At 40.0% G+C, this 21,314-nt stretch overlaps 1 protein-coding gene and 1 long non-coding RNA gene across 7 annotated transcripts in view; one reads left to right on the top strand and one right to left on the bottom strand.

Annotated features, from left to right (window-relative positions):
• LOC116052330 overlaps positions 1-21,314 on the bottom strand; it is an 85,932-nt gene that overhangs the window by 32,501 nt on the left and 32,117 nt on the right. For 2 of the 6 annotated variants that reach the window (XR_004898791.1, XR_004898796.1), the window contains exon 1: positions 3,751-4,276. The exons of 3 other annotated variants lie outside the window; for them this stretch is intronic. This is a non-coding gene — a long non-coding RNA (uncharacterized LOC116052330). Of the gene's footprint in view, positions 1-1,980; positions 2,378-3,750; positions 4,277-21,314 lie in introns of those variants that run through there. One more of the 6 variants, XR_004898792.1, reaches the window with a different exon arrangement.
• Positions 4,797-9,982, top strand: zic3 (zic family member 3 heterotaxy 1 (odd-paired homolog, Drosophila)). The gene is made up of 3 exons (XM_031302926.2): positions 4,797-6,068; positions 6,839-7,002; positions 7,569-9,982. The coding sequence occupies exons 1-3, from the start codon at positions 5,078-5,080 to the stop codon at positions 7,749-7,751; spliced, it is 1,338 nt and encodes a 445-aa protein (XP_031158786.1). The 5' UTR covers positions 4,797-5,077; the 3' UTR covers positions 7,752-9,982.

Below are 21,314 nucleotides of genomic sequence, written 5' to 3'. Positions count from 1 at the left end.
GACAATGCAGAATTTTTTAATTTGGAAACACATGAAACTCCAGTTTAAACATCTACATTGTACCAAATTCTAGCATTTTGACACTTGCAATCCCTTCTAACCCTCCAGTTTTATGAGTTCGGTCATTTATGCTTGGTTGCTTGACAGGCCAGACAAAATCCTAGTGACTGTTGCACACAAAATATTACTCCCAACTATCAAAACACTCATGTCAGGGAATAGTCTTTACATCCATAAGATCCCAGTCACTCCCATACAGTGAATATGGACAAAATGAATGACAAAGGGGCAATATGAAGAGATGAAATCAAACAGAAAACAAAAGCCAGTTAGAAGACCAGAGTTACAATATAATGCCATGTTGTAGACGGGATTGAAAATTCAGCTCATTTTATTTATTTAACCCGAAGAAGAATTCTTTTAAAATAACATGCAATGCCTTTTTGGAGAAAACTATTTTCACAAAGGCGATAAACATTTAGGCTATAAACATTGTGTATAAGAAACATCAGGTGTTACACTTCACAAAAATAATAAAGAGTGTGCGTGCGTGTTTGTGTGTGTGTGTGCATATGTTCATATATGGGGTACAGACAGGAATGCCTGTGTGTGTACATTTAAACAACTGCAACTGTATTAGTGTGGAGTAGTGCTGTGATATTATAATTGAGGGGTGGCAGAGGCACAGTCTTGCCATGACTTTATGAAATTTAGATGAATTAACAGGTTTGGGATGTGTCCATTTGCAGACAGATGCTCCTGTAAATCACAGCAAGAAGTCAATTAGCCCTCTCCATCAGCCATATGAAGGCAAACACCTAGTACTGCAGCAGTCACTCAAGGCCCAAATGACCATATAAAGTGTATAATATCCATCACAATCTGTGCAGTTATACTGTATGCAAGTATAAACCTGTGTTGAACAATATGAAGCGAATACGAAATGACAAAACATTTCTGTTTCCTCTGATAACAACCACATAGACAGCACAAAAATAGGCCCGAAAGTGATGCAATACAGTCATGTATTACATTGTGAAATTCCAAATTACAAGATAGTTAAATTGTCAATCATGTAAAACTTTACTATCTATGGCAAATTCCTTGTCATTATCAGCTGCGACACTTGCACAGAATTCTGAAAGAACATTTGATTATACATGTGTTTGAAAATACAACGTATATTGTAAATATTTGATTTGTGAAAACCCTAAGCATTCAGAAAAAAAGTGGAAGCAAATGTTGCATGTATAAACAGTATTTTCGCTTAAACAAATGTGAGCCAAAATTAATTTTATTCTATAATGTATGAAATCTACTGGATTATACAACTGCAGACCACAACCTGAGCCTTTATACTGTTGTGGGCTCAAATTAATGTAAGAGAACTGAAAAAAGTGCCATGGAGAATGCACCCAATGCAATTCATTCTCTATTAAGTCAAGGCAAAGATATAGTCTGGGAGTTGGCACATTTAACCACAGCAAAAACCTGCAGGTTCGTTCAACACAATGTCCATTTAAGCAAAATTGTGACTCACGATATTCATTTAACTGTGCCGTTGGGATACATTGACCATTGTCTACCTGTTTAAAATGGAAATACGGAAAACACATTCACATACAGTGGAATGGAAGTACTATTGGGCTAATGGTTTCGCCATTGTTTTCAGGAGATGAAGATTTAACTATTGTCTGGTCACTATTGAGTTAACTTCAACTTCACAAACTCTTCTATAGCACAAGCAGCCTGAGCCAGCCAAGCTGTAGGCTACCGGCCAGACAACATGGACAAAAAAAATTACTCAACATTGCTGTAAGAGAAAATCCAGACGTTTGGTCTGCCATAGGCAAATCTCTTTTTATGAGAAAATAATTATCATGCATCTAAGTCATTTATCAAATTATGCACTTAAATAACCTTTAGCTGCTGACTCTAACACATCTAGTTAGAATGAATGTATAAATCTGAGTTGTTTACCATTTTGGCTGATGGTTATGTTCTGCTCTTTTCCAACAGCATGGACCTACTGTCAGAGGTATGCACACTATATTGTGATATTTTAAGGTAACGCGCATGCTCAGTTAGAAGAAGATTATGTTATAACCAATGGGCTATCCCAATGCGGTAATCCCAGCAGAGATAACTAAATCATCAAATTATACATAGTCCTGCAGAATAACGTGCTAAAATAGCACGTTGATCATTAAAGATTTTCGGACATTTGAACCGAACACAGGCTTAAACTAAATGCATATTCATTAAATAATTTTATGCAATTAAAATGAACATCTCTAAAGGTTAAAATAAATATATAAAATCGGGTAGTTGCAAAACTAGAAAATATAGGTTAACTGTATAAAATTTACTAGAATTAAATTAAATAGATGTGTAAAAAAAAAAAAATAAAATAAAAAAAAAAATGTGAAGGTCTGCATGCCCGAGCGGGAGCGGTATAAATATTCTGGCTGGTGTGAGTAACTGCAGCTCTTTTGAAGGCCTATTAAGATGCCTTTCCCCCTCTTTTACAGTTTCCCCATTTTCTATTGTCCAGTAAAAATATATTAATGCGCCAAGGCAGCCTGCTTCTTTCAGACAAGAAGAGGTAGATTTAAAAAATAAAAAGAAAAGGACATTAAATTGTTAAACAACAGGACCTAATATTCTTGCAATGCTGACTCTCTAGATTTATTTAGATGCTGGTGAAAGACATCATTAGAAAGTGTTTGAAGTCCCCAAATTCACATTCACTTAAATTCCACATTTGTAGAATTAATAAATACAATATGCAATAAATAGTGTACCAAAAGAGATCTGCAACTGTTTAAAATGTAACTCTCAAGCAACAATTTATTTAGGCTACATTAGACCTAGTTGATGACAGCTCCACTTTTTTTTCAGCAAAAACCCAGTGCCTATATGCTGCTCTGACGCTTACAAACATTTGTGACTCATCTAAACCATGTTACTTAATTATTTCATTGCGATGATATGACTGCAAATACACGGCACATAACTTAAGTGGCGTATGGGGCCTTCACGTTTCAACAAGCCAATAAAATATGGAGGGAATACAGGAAAACTTAACAGGCTGCTTGTCACTTGTAAGTTCACAGAAGGTCGCCATAAATCTCATACTGCAAAACTGCAAAGGAAAACTCTGGTAGCTGTGTGTGTGTGTGTGTGTGTGTGTGTGTGTGTGTGTGTGTGTGTGTGTGTGTGTGTGTGTGTGTGTGTGTGTGTGGTACACTGTGTGTTCGTGCACGCGCATGCTGTGTGCCGTGTGAGAAGACGAGTGTGCGAGAGTAAAGGGAGGAGTAAACTTTGAGAGGCTATGCCTCCGTGGTGAGAGAGAGAGGGAGAAAGACGGAGAGAGAGGCAGGCGAACAGGGAGGGAGAGAAAATGGTAGAGGGAGAGCAGTTTACGGAGGAAAAAGAGATGAAGTGAATCTCATTCCTCGTTTTGGTTCAAGATAAATTGTTGAGATTATGTACAAAAGCGCCAGTGTTGAACTAATGTGCACGACGGCCATACAAAACAGAGGTATGCAGGTCCTTGCAACAATTTAATTACCATATGAGTTACATGCGCACTGAGCAGGTTATGTTCACTTCAAGAAAGCTAACTCCCATGCAACCTCCACCGGCTAAATATAATAAAATGTAGATTTACACACTTGACCATGCAGTCCACACAGGCCTGCGTCTGTTACTAACACAGACAGACGACGGATAAGTAAGAAAACTCACCTTTTCAATCTATAACTCTTTCTCGAGGATATGTTCTGGAGTGAATGCGGTAGGATGAGGGCGAAAGCAGAATGAAGGACTGATTTGAAGATTTTTTTTTTTAGGTCCAGATCCCCTAAAATAAAGAATGTGAGCTCCTTCCTGGGACAGATTGAGGGGGAAATGATGTGAAAGGCTTGGAGTTAAAAAGCGCCGCTTGAAGCACTCAGCGCGTCTCTGAACTTGATCAGATTGTATGTGTCCTGCAGCGAGTCAGCGGCAGCCCTGTGAAAGTTGCTCAATGGCACGATTTTTTTTGGCTGAGCGAAAAAATCTCAGGATATTACAATTACTGCCATCTTTCTTTCTGTCTTTTATTCCTCCGTCTTACACCCTATAGAGCTTTTGCAAAAAAAATACCCCCCTCCCCTTTCAAGCGGCTTCAAGAAAGCCACAGTTTGGAACTGTGCCAAGTACATTGAAGTTTTCAGTTAATAAGAGCCAAACTGGTCACATGAAAGAGAAAAAAAAACATAAGTCAATGATAAACTACGATAGATAGATAGATAGATAGATAGATAGATAATTTTTTTTAATATAAAGGCCCTCTAACAAAAGTTAGGATGTTTTTTTAATATGAAGAAGCTCGTGAACCAAATACATTTTATGTTTCAGAATAACTTCAGAACTGTTTCTGTAAAGTAACAATAAATAATAAGTGGTCCACTGAAAGTTTGAACGGAATGTGGCTGGCTATAATAGCCTTCGCCGATTATTATTTTTTTTAGAAAACTGCTTGGGAGTCTCTTGAGGAGTAGCTGTAAGCTGCATGCGCTACACATCCAGGATCTGCGCTAGAGTGCTCCGTTATACCTGCAAAATAATGCCTGCAAGAGCCAATCAAATGAAACCAATTGAGACGACCTGCCATCTTCAATACCAAACTGTGCCAATCACCAGAAATTTAGCCAATTAACACCCTCCTTCCCAGTCACGTGTCAGAGGGGTAGCTGCGCGCTCATTGGCTGTCGTAGCACTGCCTCCCGAGTTCATTTATGTTCTGGGAGTGAGTGATTGACTTTATCAGTCCAAGGACATCATCCGCCTGGAAAGGGGGGGAAGTTTGATCCTCTTTCTCACGGATCGCAGTCAACGGGAGTTTTTTTCCTCCCAACTCTTTACGCATAGGATTTTCCCCTGTTTTGGCTCCGTTTGTTTTTTTTATTTTAGGATTTGTCGCAGAACGTTGTAAATCTCGGCGCGGTGTCTGCAGCTTGCGTGCTCCGCTACACTGGATTTTAATTTTATTTTCTGTTTTCTTCCCGTCTCCTAAGTTTGCTTCAAGCTCATGACTATGCTTCTTGATAGCGGTCCGCAGTTTGCATCGTTAGGAGTGGGGGGTTTCGGGACACCACGGCACCACGATATCGGGAACAGAGACCCGGGTCTGGGACTGAATCCCTTCACCGATTCCTCCCACTCCGCAGCTTTCAAAATCAGCCCCGTGTCTCACGATATCGCCTCCAGCCAGACATCAGCGTTCACCCCGCAAGCCACTGGATATGCAACTGCCCTGGGACACACTCACGGCGGGCAGGTGGGCTCGTACGGTGGGGGAGCGTTCAATTCAACACGGGACTTTCTCTTCCGTAACCGGGGTGTTGGTGAGTCCGCAGCGCCTGGCGCACAGCATGGGATCTTTGCAGCTTCGGCGGGGAGCCTACACGGGCCGCCCGGGATCGGCGATAACCCCGGACATCTGTTGTTTCCAGGACTTCACGACCAGGGGGTGAGCCACACTTCACCGAGTGGACATGTAGTTAACAGCCAAATGCATCTTGGCTTACGCGGGGACATTTTCGGAAGACCTGATCCCTACCGTCCGGTCGCGAGCCCTCGGACGGACCCCTACGGGGCTCAGCTCCACAACTACGGCCACCCTATCAACATGAACATGGGGATGAATGTGCCGACACACCACGGTCCAGGAGCCTTCTTTAGATACATGAGGCAACCGATTAAACAAGAATTATCCTGCAAATGGATAGACGAGAACCAGATGAACAGACCCAAAAAGACTTGTGACAGGACTTTCAGCACCATGCACGAGATGGTCACTCATGTGTCCATGGAGCACGTCGGCGGCCCCGAGCAGAGCAACCACATCTGCTTTTGGGAGGACTGCCCGAGAGAAGGGAAATCTTTTAAGGCCAAGTACAAACTCGTCAACCACATCCGTGTGCACACGGGCGAAAAACCGTTCCCATGCCCGTTCCCCGGATGTGGGAAAATATTCGCCAGATCGGAAAATTTGAAAATCCACAAAAGAACACATACAGGTAGGCACCGAAAACACCATGGCACGGCGTGCGTAAAATAACATCATAAAAGTAAAGCTATATTCTGAATAGAAATGGTATGTCTTGTTTCAGAGTAGCCTACAAGAGTGTATTGTTGTTTACAAGACCCGTCTGAGAACTTGTGCCCACGAATCATGTTAAACAATTCCTAGATTGTTATTAGTGTAGTTTATTCAGAATTATTTCTAAATACAGTGATAAATTAGTGTTTGCTCAGTAATGCAGTTTATGTAGTTCTGTTAAGCAACTCTGTGTGTTAACCCTCATTAATTATTGTAGAAGTTGTGTGCAATTCAGACAGATACTTTACATAGGCCGACTTGTTAAAGTTTGAGTGCTTTAGCTGTAAGAGGCTATTAAGGTAGACATGTGCTTTCTGATCGTCATATACAAGTTGCCCATAATGAATCAGTTTCTGGCTGTGTTTATAATTCTGGCCCTTGTTCAGCTATCATATAGTGCAGAGCATGCCCTGTTGATTCATTGTTTACTATAGTATACGAGGAGACGCACAGAACAGGGCAGTAGTAGCATGAAGGAGCAGGCCTCTTGAATAAATAAAGCCTGACAGAGCAGAGTGTAGTAGTGGAGCTGTATCCATGTCGCTCCGAAAATGTAGGTTACTCTTGTTATATAATAGGCTGCAGACAATTTACATCTCCGGGCTTCGCGTTTACAGGTTGTGTTACAATGGGAGTTTGTTTGTGTGGGCCATTGGGGTAATTCATGGTATGTATTTAATCCTGCAGGTGAGAAGCCGTTTAAGTGTGAATTTGATGGCTGTGACAGACGCTTCGCCAACAGCAGCGACAGGAAAAAGCACATGCATGTGCACACATCAGACAAGCCATACATCTGCAAAGTGTGCGACAAGTCATACACACACCCCAGCTCTCTCAGGAAACACATGAAGGTAATTAACGTCTTCATTACTCCTTAAACACATTAACACACACACACACACACACACACACACACAGACACACACTCTACCCCCTCCCCCACTGCCAGAGACAGGGACTATCACAATTTCAGGTATTTCTTAAGATGTTCCAGCAGTGTTATACTGCACTAAAGCAACATTTAAAATGTAATTTAGTCTATTCATGAAACTTAAACTCTCAATTAAACAATTCATCATAGCTTGTGAATATTCCACGTCTGTCACTCTTTGATACGACAGCTTCAAGCCTTTTTTGTCTTATTAAAAAAAAAAAAAAAGGAACCTGGTTTAAAGAAAAGTGTTTACATGTTATCTCTTCATTGGCATTTGTTTTTTTTAATAACATAGCAAAACTACATTTCAAGATACAAATTAACGGCGTTTGTTTACTTTTATACTAACCATAAAACCCATAGTTACTCCGCATTTAAGTTCAACATCCTTCTACCGAGCCACTTTAAATGTAGTTAGGGCATCCATGAATATTATACGTCAGTCTCAGCAACTCATTCTTTGTTTCCCCTTTTTTTTTGCAGGTACATGAGTCTCAAGGATCTGAATCGTCTCCAGCAGCAAGCTCTGGATACGAGTCGTCCACACCACCAGTGCTGGTCTCAAACAGCACTGAAGACCCGACAAAAACACCGCCGTTAGCCGTACAAAACACGTCCGGCCACAGCGAAGGACTGGCACCCAACTTTAATGAATGGTACGTTTGAAGTCAGAGGAACAAACCTCACAATGTGGACCACGGAGTTAAGGATAAAAACCTTAAAAAAAACATTCCTGTTCTCTTCACACACACACACACACACACACACACACACACACACACACACACACACACACACACACACGATGGGAATGGGACAACAACAACAACAAGAGAAGATGAGAGCAAAAGCCAGCACCAAGCAGGCCACGTCCGTTCTCAGGATCATGAAATTTGACTTTTACTCCGCAGTTTTGAGGAAATAAAAATAAAATCACGAATAAATAAAACGTAATACTTTCTCAGTATAAATAAATGTTTTTTTTATCTTTTAGTTTACAGAAAAAAAATGTTTTATTTTTCATTTTATGTATTTTCTCAAATTTTTATTTAAAAAAAAGAATAAAAAAGGAAGATTATTTCACGCTGTTTTTATATGACGGTGATGCGCTATTGACGCCTCTTCAATTGATTGTTGGAACTTCAAACAGTCTTAAGAAACGTGCCAAAGTCTTTGTCATGAACTTGAACACAGAAAAAAAAAAAAAAAAAACTAAATAAATATTATACTCGTGAATGTATTTCCTTGTTTGATGGGGTCGAATCTATTGTCAACGTCCGTTTTCAGGTGGAGAAATGTGGTATTAGGTTACGATTGTTACCGTTGAATATAACGTTGCCTTTTGTTAATACCGTTGTAAATACATATCCATGATGCCATATTTATCAATTTGTAATTTAATTATGGGTATAAGTTCTGAAACTTAAATGATATTTATGGAAATGTTTTCTAACAAGAGCTGTACAGTTTTGGTCATAACCAGCTAAAGCATTGAACAAATGATAAACTCTAAAGCTCCAACATCTCGATTGTATCCTTCTGTTTGTTTTTTTAACCAATAGGCCTATATGTGTCTTATTTGGATCGAAGAAATCATCTATATGAATATTATGGACTTGTCTATATATAATGCAGATATTTCCGTCACTTTTATTTTCTTTATGAGACCATTGACATGTAAATCATTGACTTTGTAGGACTGAGTTCAGTTGAGCTGAGAAGCTATAAAACGGTTCTGTTGATATCTTTATTTTTGGTTCAATTTAAACTTTTTTTGTGTGTTTTACTTTTATAGAATCAGAAATAGATGTCAATTCGTAGCATAAACTCAGTATTGGAGGGGGGGAAAAAAGGAAGAAAAAAAAATCAGCCTATTGCACTCCTATACAGGTCTTAGACGAGTGTGCGAAGTTCATGATTTCCAAATCAAGGTGACAGCATTTTGAGTATTTCAAATTCGGGTCAAGCACCCAAATATATACGCCTGTGTGGCACTCTTTATAGTTCCAGCTATGTCTTTGTGCAAGTATGTTTAAATGTGTGCATCGGCAACAATGGAACTGTCACAACACAGTATCTTCAAAAATAAAAGAAGTTTTTTTTGTCTGTCAGCTTGCATTGTTTTAAATGTAATTCTTCTGTGAAACTAAGCGTGTTATTTGTTGTGGTGTTGCATATAGAACAGTTTGATTACACATTTGCTTGTTTGTGAATAACTTGTCAAGATGACATTTTTTTTTGTGTTTAACAAAATTTAGTGTAAGGAATTCTAGATCTATGTGGGTTGGGGGGAGAATAGTTCAGTGGCAAAAATAGTTACAGCATTGCATTGTAACCTATTCTCAAGAATTAAATATGCATACACAAAGTATAATGTACTCATATGAGAACAATTTCAGACCACCAGCACTACTTTTAAAATAAAATGTAAAAAAAAAAAAAAGGTACCTCGTGACAGTGATATATGAAATAAGTTTATTTAAATAATTTAAGGAATATATGTTTTATATGCTATTTTCTATACCTTAATTTAAATGAAGTAGTTTTTCTTATTCCCACCACCTTTCTGCCCCATGTCCAGAGGTCAGCGAAAAATATCTGATGTATAAACACAGCTAGAATGTGATGTTGTAACACTTTCTGGGAGAAATGGGTCACACTCAAGTTATTCCTGAAGAGCAAAAATGTTTTACTGATGAACTGTGTCACTGTGCCACATTGAGGCAAACCATGTTACAACAGCAGGCCTATGCGTTAGCCTATTTAGCTACCAGAGGCAAAGGGTCCTTGTACTTTTTAGGCTACTGTATGTTGGTTGATTTGTTTTACCAACTATTTATGAAGAAATGTGAACGGAAATTTTGACTGAAATTAAAAAAAAACATTGTGAAAAGCGACTTTCAGACTGCGACGTTGATTATTATCACCATGTTGTCCTGCTCCCTGCATATTTACGCATAAAGCCGACACTGTTTGCCATGATGTTTGTATCAGACTACTAGGAGTCATTTGAACTTGACACTGATTAAGGCGCCATCTTAGTATCTTGGCTGTGTGTGTATGTGTGCCTGTGAATAGGAATATTGGGGGGGTTAGTTAGAGATGCACTTCTTGGCACAGAGTACAGGGCTTAGATGGGGGATGTGGGTTATCTGTCTATGACTGCAACAGTTGCAAATGCAAGTTTTATTATTTTATTAAATGAACGCTTACAAATAATAATCCTAATGTGCAAACTGGAAGACGGGCAACCGAGGACACTGTATGACCGTGAAAGTGGAGTGGGGTACGTTGCCAAAAGTGGCGCTGCCTCAACGTCTCCCGATTAACAAGGAACCGCTTCGTAAACACAACCAAAGGAGTTACCACACATCAATGGACGCCATAATAAGCATTTAAACGGCGAAACATCAGTGCGTGTACAGGGTCTGCATAACTAATTGTACACAGTGGAATTTACCTAACGTTTTGTAAAGCTACGTCTGTTTGAATGCATGAAAAACAACAAATACACACTATCATTTGAAAGACTGCTGTAAAGAGAAGACTTCAATGATTTATTTCTCTAGAAGCAGAGGAGTTTTACAAGGGCTATACCCCCCCCATATTCTTCAACTATAGAAAGATTTGGAATATTGATTCTAATTCTGTTTTTGATTTTTGCGCAAGCGCAACCTTTGCATTCCGTTTGATTTCATTTGTTTTTTACCCGCTCCTCCCTCCCCTCTTCCCCATCGCTCCCTCCTCCCTGGCTCGTCTAGTCGCACATTTCAAGTTCCCCTCTCAGACACCGTGACGTCAAATAACCGAGACCCGGCTTCCTCCGAAACACAACGGGCTCACATGGAGGCTGCATTTTTACGCATGCATCTGGGATGTGCTAAACCGAAAGGTGGCTGAGCCGCTCTGACCTGATAATCATAAAGGAAGAAGCAACATATGATAATGGAATAAATAAAACGTTAACATTTTTACATCTTAACACGGATCATATAATGTTCATTTTAAACCGGGTGCAGCAGCTATGGGCTAATTCTGCAAATACAACAGTGTGTTCTGATTTAGGTGTTTACTCTCCACCGGGAACAGCCCGTGTTATTGCTCATGCATGTGTGCTTTATGCTGACGCCCAATACAAATCATCGTTTCCAGATTATATGGTTCCTTTCTGCTGGATTCTCAATGGATTAGAAAGCAGTGACGGTCACGTGGATGCAGTTGGGTAAAGACTGGCTGTATCACACTGCAGAGCACTACTGCTTCTGAATTACGTTAGCGCTCATTCATCTTTATCTTATGGATACTGGGCTGTGGTGTGTGGACACGGAGGATGGCAGCGTGCAATAGCCTATAATCTCTCTCTGTCTATAGGGTTGGTTTATAGTATCTGAAGGAAGTAGGGAGCGGAGGCTGCTGGGGGGAGTGAGGGGGTTGTATTCTGGGGGGGGGGGGGGGGCATAGGACTGAGTTGTACTCCTGGTTCGCGCCTGTCGCTGAAGTTTGATATCGGATTGATTGGTCAACCCCAACCCCTTCTAACTTCATCCGTCTTCTCAGTCGCAGATTATTTGCTGGCTGAGAGCGTGCTCATTAAGAGGATTCACCGACACAAGCAGATCCTCAACGCCCTTTGTCACGCAACTGAGGCTATGATCTTAAGGAACCAATTGGCTAATGTATCTCTCAATAATTTGAGTAATAATCAGACGCAACATGCATAGACTTTAGCCACCTTTTTAACCCCTGCGTATAAATTATACAGTAGACTGCTTTTTTCATTTGACGCTTTTACATGGCACTATTAAAGCATTACAACGAGGGGACTGTGTAGGGTGCAGTTTTGCTCAAGGGCACTTTAGCGGGGCACTTGGTCCTTAATCTCAATAGGAGACATTTTGGATATGGGACGGCCGTTAAGCAGCAGCACTTGGCCAAACACACCAGGATGCTCAGATTCCCTCCCATCACTGCTCTGATTAGACACGATGCTGCCAAAAATGAATCATCATGAATTAACTCAGTCATCTGAGAATGTGTGTGTGAAATGCAGGGTTTATCTTTCCACATATGGCAACAGAACAAGTTAACGCAGTGGATTACTGCAGATATGTATGGCAGTCGTTTCTTTAATCAAGACATTAAGCCTGCACGGGTAACTACATTTTGCCACTAAACGCACCATGACAATTAGATTGAAGTGAGATGGATTTGTAACATCATAAGGGGAAAAATATGGTTTGATAAACAAATAATTGCATAAGTGCTAACATACATCTGATAATTGCTTAAACGAGGGCTTCCATTTGCGCGGAAGTGGATGCCAATTATCGATGCTTATTTCACCTCCAGCAGGCTGTTGAATATGCATTCACAAAGTACCTTAATCCACGGTGTGTCTTTATATTTTAACGTGTTGCATGGCTTTTGTGATGCAAACTGATTAGCACAATGGCTTTGTCTTTTAGTTCAATTATTCTTCAATTGACTGCTAGAGACATTTACATATACCCATCGTACTGTATACTGTAGCCTGCAGGCACTTCTGCGGATAAGGAAATGAGTGAAAGTGGTCGGCCAATTGAGACACATTATAAAATAATATTAAGTAATTCAATGAGTTCAGTTCCTCGAGCATTCATACTCTACGTTCACAGAAGTAAACCTGATAATGTCCAATATATTAACAGATCAATCAAATGTATTGTTTCTGTTACCATAGATAGTGGCAAAAATGTGAAAAATAAAATAAAAATATATAATTTACAGCTCATATCACGCACAAAACATCCACCTATCATGTGATAGGCTATTTCTATTCTGCTATGAGCTGAAAGACAAACTATTAGTAGGATGTCCAACAGGAGACATCGCTAATTCCCCAACATCTGGCGGGGTGTCAGGAACTTGATGAATTCCTTATCAGAGCAAGCGCAGGAATCAACGCTAATAGGTCCCCGGAGTGAAGGCTCCTGCAAACGCTCATTCAGCAAAGCAGATGTTCGGCAATTGTGCTTTGCGTTTGTCTTTTGACAGATATATTTTCAACACTTTGAGAGGTGGTAAATGGGTACATGAGCAATTGACATCCTTTTAAGGGGCCGTTGCTCTGCCCTGAACGCTGCGGTATTGATGCTTCCCACAAATCCGGCGCAGTAACAAGAAGTCCCCCTGAGAATGAAGACTAGTTTTATGAATCATTGAACTGCAGGTTATTGGAAAAGGGGTGATGTGTTGAGGTTTTAATTGTTAAACGAGTACCCGAAACTACCATCCTCTGTAATTAAATGTGTACTTAAAGGCATAGCACAACTGCTTCTCTTTAGCTTGTATATCAGCTGCGGAGTCAACAAAATGTTTTTGTTTCAGATCGCATGAATGGCGTGATTCGGCACTTGAAGCAAACTTTTCACCTGAGAGCCGCCGTCGTCCCCCACCTCACAGGACGGGTTCTCCCCTGAGGGGACGGACAGCAGCGCTCACATATTCATCAGCCTTTCAAAATAAAGGGGACAATGCTCGCTAATGTCCCATTTTCTAGAGACAATGAATTAGAATTGGAAAGTACCTTTCCATTATTTAAAGACTTCATTCATCGCTTCTGGTGGCGATTTATCCGCGCATGTGCAGTGCTCTGAGTTCTGCAAAACTCTAGGTTGGCTACTGCAACATCTGGGAATGGAAGGGACACGTAGGCCTATGTGTTTTGATATCAAGATACACATGTTCGCCCAAAAGATATTTCTTGCGGTATATGGAGGTAGGTGGGTGGACAGATAGATCGAGTGCATGAATGAACAAGCAGTAAATAAATAAATCGTCTTTAGCATGTGTTCCTTCACAAAAATAAAAATATGTCACTACTTCAACACAGCGAGAAACAAAAGTAGCCCATATCTCTTGCACAATTCCAATTTGTGCCCCAGAAATGCCAATCAACGCGGGGAAAGGCGAGCTCTGGTTGCATAATGTTTGCGCAATCTTTAATCCGTTATGGATATGCATGAGGCAGGGATAGCACTATGAATAACAATCCGCTTGATCCTGCCGCCTCAGAACGTGAGCGCGCGATTCCTTGCACCACACACAGAAAGAAACCAACGTTTTTTCCCCCTCTATAACTCTCCATTCAGGCAGGTGGTGGGGGGCTGCCCCGCATAGACTTACAGCTTTATTTATTTATTTATATGGACCTAGCCTATCTATTTACTTGATTATTTATTTATAGGAATAGAATATAGTACACATTTCAACTTTGTGATGTAAATTTATGGAACACATCATGGTAAGAAAAAAAAGGGTCACACTGATAAAATGGTCTTTCAACCAGAAGGCATACATTAGCAACACGTGAGTAGATCACTTTTGTTATGATTATTTACAAACCTTTTTTATTTACCTCTAAATCACTCTCTCAATCCCCTCCATAGATTCAACTTTACTGGCTGTTAGCCACCTTCACCAACACTGGAGTCATTATTTCCCAAAAGATGAACAGTTCTGAAAGATGAACAGACCTGTTATGATTCAGACTAACATGGTGCTATATTGGCACCTTCTGTGAGACTAAATATTCTTCATCACAGCATGCACGATAAACTTTTTCAAGTGCTGCCTTGTGCAAAACATTGCTGCAGACACACTTCTTGCACAGCAGTTGCTCACCAGAATGTAAAATGATGCCTATGCATCTTTCTTATCAAATACATATGTGAAAAACAGAAATTAAAAAAAGAAGTTTTGTTATTAGACAAGGATGTCAGTTACAGAGGACATCAGTGCTGGTATCATACTTCTGTCACTTTGAGCTTGAAAATATGTCAAACATAAGTGAAATTAAGTGACACTGAAAAGAAATGCATGAAAAAGTTTCTTTAAAAATTGTCTTTTGTTTTCCAAGTGTTTTGTTTAAAGGACAGTTCACTGACTAAATAGCTCCGTGGTCCTTTAAAAAACTTAAGAATCACTAAAAAAGGAACAATTTATTTGTAAAACAAATAAGTATGGTCCTTTGTGCAATTTCAGCATATTTCAAAGGGATTACCAAAGCTAGGAGCCACTTAAGAAATATGTCTGTGTGAACATCTGCGGTACATGGCCACAGGCATTGTGGATGACTATGAGTTAAGAGAGGAATCATGACACATAATAGCAAACAGGAGCCTGAATCCAGCACAACAACAACAATACAGCCTGGATCTTCCATATGTAATGCCCCAGCCCTTGTTGTACTGCATGATGAGGGCTGATCCTGCCATAAGGTGTTTGGATAACTAGGCCTTACAGGAAAGGACCAGGTTCGTGGCTGAGTGGTGGGGGTTCTACTGCTAAAGGAGAGTGTTATTCAACAGCTGTGTTATACAGGTTTTCAACAGCCATAATAAAAAGTGTTAGACATAGCACCAGTTATTTTCTTCCCACTTTTCCACTAATCTAGACTCGACTCTCCCACTGAGCCTTTTGGCCCAAACAGTACACCGGTGGCTCATATTTTCACAGCATTAGACATACTATTATTCTGTGGTTTTGGGGTTTTTTCAAGGTTCTGTCTTCAACTAGACCAATAGAGCAGAGTCAAAGACATTTTTTCCCCGATCAACAATCACTTCCATCATGATGGGAATCAATACAGCATGATTGCACATCTTCAACTTTGTCCCATACTCATTGGACGGTACAAATTATGTTTTTTCTATTAATGGTCTCCAACCTAGGACAATAACAGGCGAGCAGGGTTTGGAGAGGGAGGAGGAGGTGTAGGAGGAGAAAAAGGAAACAGGTAGGAGGGCCTGGTGAAGGGAGGGGGGTTTTGGGAAAGCCAGGTGCAGGCGATTGCCAAAGCGACCTCATGCCAGGATAATGCATGGGGCCATAGGTGTCCTCCAAGCCAATCCCAACCCTCATGCTGATATCTTTTCAATGCCTGTGGGACAATCTCTACAATAATTGATTTTCCTGTTTCAATTCTGCCCCTAAGGGCCAGTAACAAAAGAAAAGGGACTTTGTTTCTCACAACCATTGCAAAAGTGCATGGTATTTGGAGCCACTTGTCACCACATAGTGTAAGCAGTGGTTTTGGATTTTAAATAAAACCCCACAAAAAGAATGTGCTTTCAAAGTTTGTACATGGCCGTGTGATTGGCAGATCTCTCCGTAATGTATTGCACATTTTCCTTCAGGAGACCTTTGGACGTTGTAACTAATCTCCTGTTTGTTAAAAAGTAACATAGCTAAATATTTTCATTTGCATCTCTGAGACACCCTATCCATCCTCTGCTTTGATGACCGATGACATATTTCTCCCCTGATGAAGGGAGTGAAGCTCAGCGGGCCTGGTAGAAACCTGAAACCTCTCTCCACAGTTTTTCACAGTTCCCCCAACATGTCCTAAGTCAATGGAAAGTTTGACTTGTTGCTCTGACAATAAGTCATTTTTTTTTTTTTTAAGTTTTTGTTATGTTTTTTTTTTCTCTTCTAAATAAGCTATTCCACCTTTTTTTCATTTCTTCTAATCTGCCTAACTTCTGGTAAATATATTTACTGATAAAAATTATTATTAAATTATTATATAGGCCTATACTAATCAGACTATACAACTTTGTCCATATAGATACTGCTATTATTAGTCCTAAGTTTATTAGCATATTATTAATAGTAAAAATTCTTATTGTTGTTATTATTATATTTAAATCAGATGGTGTGTAAAATCCCGCTGACTTCAACGTTATTTTTCATGCTTGTTAATTTAATGGGACGATGTCGCGCATTTAAAGTTAAAAAAAAAACCTACAAGGCCTGGATTTCCCCGCTGCAGTAACTTTCCTCTAACCGCCTTCTCAAAACAACAGAAAATAGAAAACGTGCGCACGTCTAATTATTAGCGACCCACTTGTCTTGTCCTTGAAAAGATTTGGGCGTAATGAAGTCAAGGAAGCAGAGTTCAATCAAAACAGGGCACATTTCTATAGAGGGGAACTCTTTACGTAGCTGTGCAGCATGAGGAAAACCTTCTCATTAAAAGGACCTGTTAAATAAGTTGAATTAATAACCGTGTTGCGTCGGAGGAAACGAAATTCACTCGACTTTTCTCAGGACAAAAAAATTATCAAAGCCACTATCAACTCTTTAATTTGTACGAGTAAACGTATTGTTTTTGTTCTGTAATGAATCGTTTCAGCGCGATGCTTTCATTCTCTGCTGCATAAAAGAGGCAAATAAAGATAACGTAATTTAGATAGATAAATAAAACAAAAGGGTGAGGGGATATAACTCAAGCTGTGTGTGTGTGTGTGTGTGTGTGTGTGTGTGTGTGTGTGTGTGTGTGTGTGTGGGGGGGGGTCAGGATACAGTTTAATACTGAGAAACGTTAACACGCAGGCAGTTTGTTTTCATTCTTGCGGAGCATAAATGATGTAGAACCTCGCCTGTCTGTCACTTACAGTGAAAATGCCTTCGTTCATGCATTAGAAATGAAGCTGGTGGAAGCTGTTGTAAAAGGTGATATTATAAGACGTGACTTTGGGAACTGGCTCAACCTTCAACGACCAAGTTCACACCTTGAGAAGAGATAGAGAACATGGCCTCTAAAATATATATATATATATATATATATATATATATATATATATATATATATATATATATATATATGTGGGGGGGAAAACTTAATTGGCAGTTTTTGAGAGAGCTGATTTTAAAATAGATCAGTGCGTCGTTTCAGTAGTAAAATGACTCCAAATGTGTAGGTTTATGAAGTGGAGTAAAATCTGTGTAGAGCTCAATTTCAATTCCAGCGTTTTACAGTCAAGTTTATGTGGTAGAGCTCACCCCTCACTGCGTGATACTTTTGATATTCTGTTGAAATTGGCAACGGTGTGCCAGTCCAGTACCTAGTTTAATTTACCTTGTCTTGGGAATGATTTTTCTGTATTACCTAAATAAGGTGAAATCTGGGGCATGCAGACTCTCTACTGCTTGTCAGAATCAGTGGAGTGTGAAATTGCAACACCAGACAGCCAGGATAATAGCTCAGAAGGGGGCTAATGCCCCTGCTACATTCACAGAACATTTTTATAATGACTGAATTAAAAGGGGGAAAAGTATAGATGTATGCTGTCTGTTTTTTTCCATTTATTCCTGTCTGTAGGTGCATTTGTCCTGTTAGGATTAAGCAGAGAAAAAAAGATTTAGATGCCAAAACGCTGTTTGTAAATTGGAATTAACCTGTGCAATGCAGTGCAGCGCAGTCTGGCCTTTCCAGGCTCTCATTTGGGCCCTTTAGGACCCTCCTCTCTCACCATGCTCAGGACCAGTTGGAACAATGTAATATTATTGAGGGCTGTTTCTGCTCCATCATCCCAGTCCCACATACATGGCCACAGAGAGGGCACAAATGCACTTTCAAACTCATTCAAACCTCTTCCTTCTCTGTCGGTCCTTGTAACACATGCACAGACACACACACACTTGTACTCCAACACGCACATAAATTACATGGGGATTATTGAGACACGGTTCTGTTCTGCGAGGGATGACACCAGCAGGGCCTGATTTGTCAGGCTTTACCATACCTAAATTCGGTTGGTAATTTGGCTGCTTTTAGATCATTCCAAATAGCCCCCCAAATCCCTGCAACTCACAATTTAACACTCCCACTGGTGCTAAACCTAATCTTTCCTCTGACTGGGGTCACCATTCTGGTGGTCTTAGCTTTCCAGCCACTGGCACCAAGCACCAACTTCTACCAACTCAGTCAACAGCCTGTCTCACATTAAAGCACACATCTGACACATTTTTTTAACCATACATCTATTAACAAGACAGGGTGAAGCAGCATCAATAGGTGCTGCAAACGCAGAAATCAGGCAGATTAAGTGTTAGGGTATATCACATATTTCACCACAAACTAATAGTAAAATAATAATAAATGCTAAAAGCCGATCCAGGAATTGCTTAACCAAAAGCATAAAAGAAGAAAAACTTTGGAAAATCAATACCATGTTGATCAACTATTGGGTAAACAGAACACCTGTTCATACACTCATAGTAAAGTCAAAGTAGTGCTTCTTTTAAGGATGTTGTTCTGGTGATGTAAAAATATTGCCGATAATCCTGGCTTGTTCTCAGACTCAGAACCTCGGGAAATCTGTTTAAATAAGCATGTTTTCATGTGCTCTCAAGCCCGTAAACTAAACCCAAACCTCTTCATTAAGAAGATATAGTGTTTTTAGATTGTTTTGATGTGGTCGAGGAGCAGACGGACCATTGGCTAAGTATGGAAAGAGCAGACAGACAGACAGTCCAAGCGGTTTAGCCTTGTTTAAAATTATTAATCCACTTCTAATTCCAGCTGGCCCCCTGGCTGCATAGAACCCTATCAAAAAAATCAGCGCTTCCATTGTGAGGCCTGGCAGAAGGGGACTGGGCGTATTTTTTCTGCTCCAATCAGTTTCTAGAGGTTGGGCGATTAAAAAAAAAGAATCCCAAACCCCCCCTTCCTCGCACAGCGGGAGAATAACGGAATCATTAATTCCCCATTAATTTCTGAAAAAAAAAAAAAAACTGAAATGTCGACTCGATGTAGTCACAAAATAAAAAGACAGGAGCGACAAGTGCTTTTGGTTGACCAGAAAGTGTTGAAGGGCAACATTCCAAAACTCTACATATCCGTTTGGGGAGAAAAACAGCGTAATGTGATGTCAGTTTAACTAGAAAACAGAAAATACAGTCTGTAAAAGTCCCGGTTATGGCTACACAGGAACACAACTTATGGTCCTCCTGTCCAATTTCATAAAAGGTGATATCTTTTTGAGTGTTGGGATACTTTTTGTTCTTCATTTTTTTACCAACGCTCATTAAGTAGATTTTATTTGGAAAATGCATTTAAAGGTACTTGGTGTTGAAGCGCTTAATGAGGTGTCTGATTCAGGCTGATGCATAAAGATACATCAGGGGTCATTATGTGTAGTCGCACACGTTCGGAAGTTTGGAAAAGAACGATATCTCAGTTGTTAGATGTCAAACCTAGTAAACAATCACACTTCAAACTTCAAACCCACAAACAAATCCAGTTTTTCAGAGGGTAGACAAAATAATGTATAGAAGGTCTTTAACTCTAAATTAACTATATAATAGCACACACAACGGTTGACCACATTCAGCTGCTTGTTGGTTACCAGCAATTGAAACTCCTCAATCTATATTATTGAAACTAGAAGACTGTTATAGCTTGTGTTTCTCACGTCAGTGTGTTTGTTATATGATTTTGGTGACCAATTCTCTTGACACATTCAGTACATTGTTTTTGCAGTTTTATAAATCTGTCACTTGCACATATGGGCACAGATGATTCAAAGTTTTGTAAGTTGTCTCATATCATTTTGAAATCTCAAAAATTAAAGTGCTAATGGCCAGACTTTTTATTTCACATATAACAATGTTATTCTATGACAGGTTTACATTATTTTGTGCAAGCTGTTCATAAACACAAGGATGTTCCAGGCTGCCAACCTCACATACAGCAGGGTGGCATGCAGGGGGGATGGAGGGAAATCAATCTCAAAGGGGACAAAGAGGTGGTACTCCATCTCTCCCAATGTAAACAACATACAGCAAGCACACTGATGCACGAGCACCCAGCGAGAGGATGGGTTCTGATTAGGAAGCATGGCTGGGCCCCCAAGTGTGGGCCCCTATCATCACCCTTTCATGAACATGAACACACACACACACACACACACGGGGCCATTATAGCTGTCTCTGCTCAGAGTGACAGCCTTTCATATCTGTCTGTCTCCAAGCCAAGTGCTTATCATCTATGCACCCAACCATTAGGAAATGTCACAAACACACAAGCTGATGCATACACACACATGCAAGTACACACACACATGTACAAAAAAACACACACTTTTCTTTCAGGAAATGAGGTCCAATTAGATGTAATCAAGGGCGGATAAGTAAAAAGCATTTAAAAATAATTCAATGCTTTTAATTTTTATAAATTGATTTTTCCACTCTCTCTCTCTCTCTCTCTCTCTCTCTCTCTCTCTCTCTCTCTCTCTCTCTCTCTCTCTCTCTCTCTCTCTCTTGCTCACCCTCCTCCTCTCTCCATCTCTCAGGGTGACTTTTGAGCACTCTGAGATTGACAGAACAAAAGAGATTGTTGTGGAGATACTAATTATTTAATGAATTCTTTATTTATTTTAAAAGTTCCCTGGGTGGCGAAGTGCC

The sequence above is a fragment of the Sander lucioperca genome, chromosome 1 (assembly GCF_008315115.2).
Source record: "Sander lucioperca isolate FBNREF2018 chromosome 1, SLUC_FBN_1.2, whole genome shotgun sequence".
NCBI classification, from domain to species: domain Eukaryota; kingdom Metazoa; phylum Chordata; class Actinopteri; order Perciformes; family Percidae; genus Sander; species Sander lucioperca.
This window is presented reverse-complemented; position numbering and strand designations above follow the sequence as displayed.

What these genes read in the sequence shown, in the direction of transcription:
- zic3 (XM_031302926.2), top strand. Translation starts at nt 5,078, where the DNA reads ATGACTATGCTTCTTGATAGCGGTCCGCAGTTTGCATCGTTAGGAGTG. An exon ending in CCACAAAAGAACACATACAG is followed by an intron (nt 6,069 to 6,838) that starts GTAGGCACCGAA and finishes TTAATCCTGCAG; the next exon opens with GTGAGAAGCCGTTTAAGTGT. An exon ending in CTCTCAGGAAACACATGAAG is followed by an intron (nt 7,003 to 7,568) that starts GTAATTAACGTC and finishes TTTTTTTTGCAG; the next exon opens with GTACATGAGTCTCAAGGATC.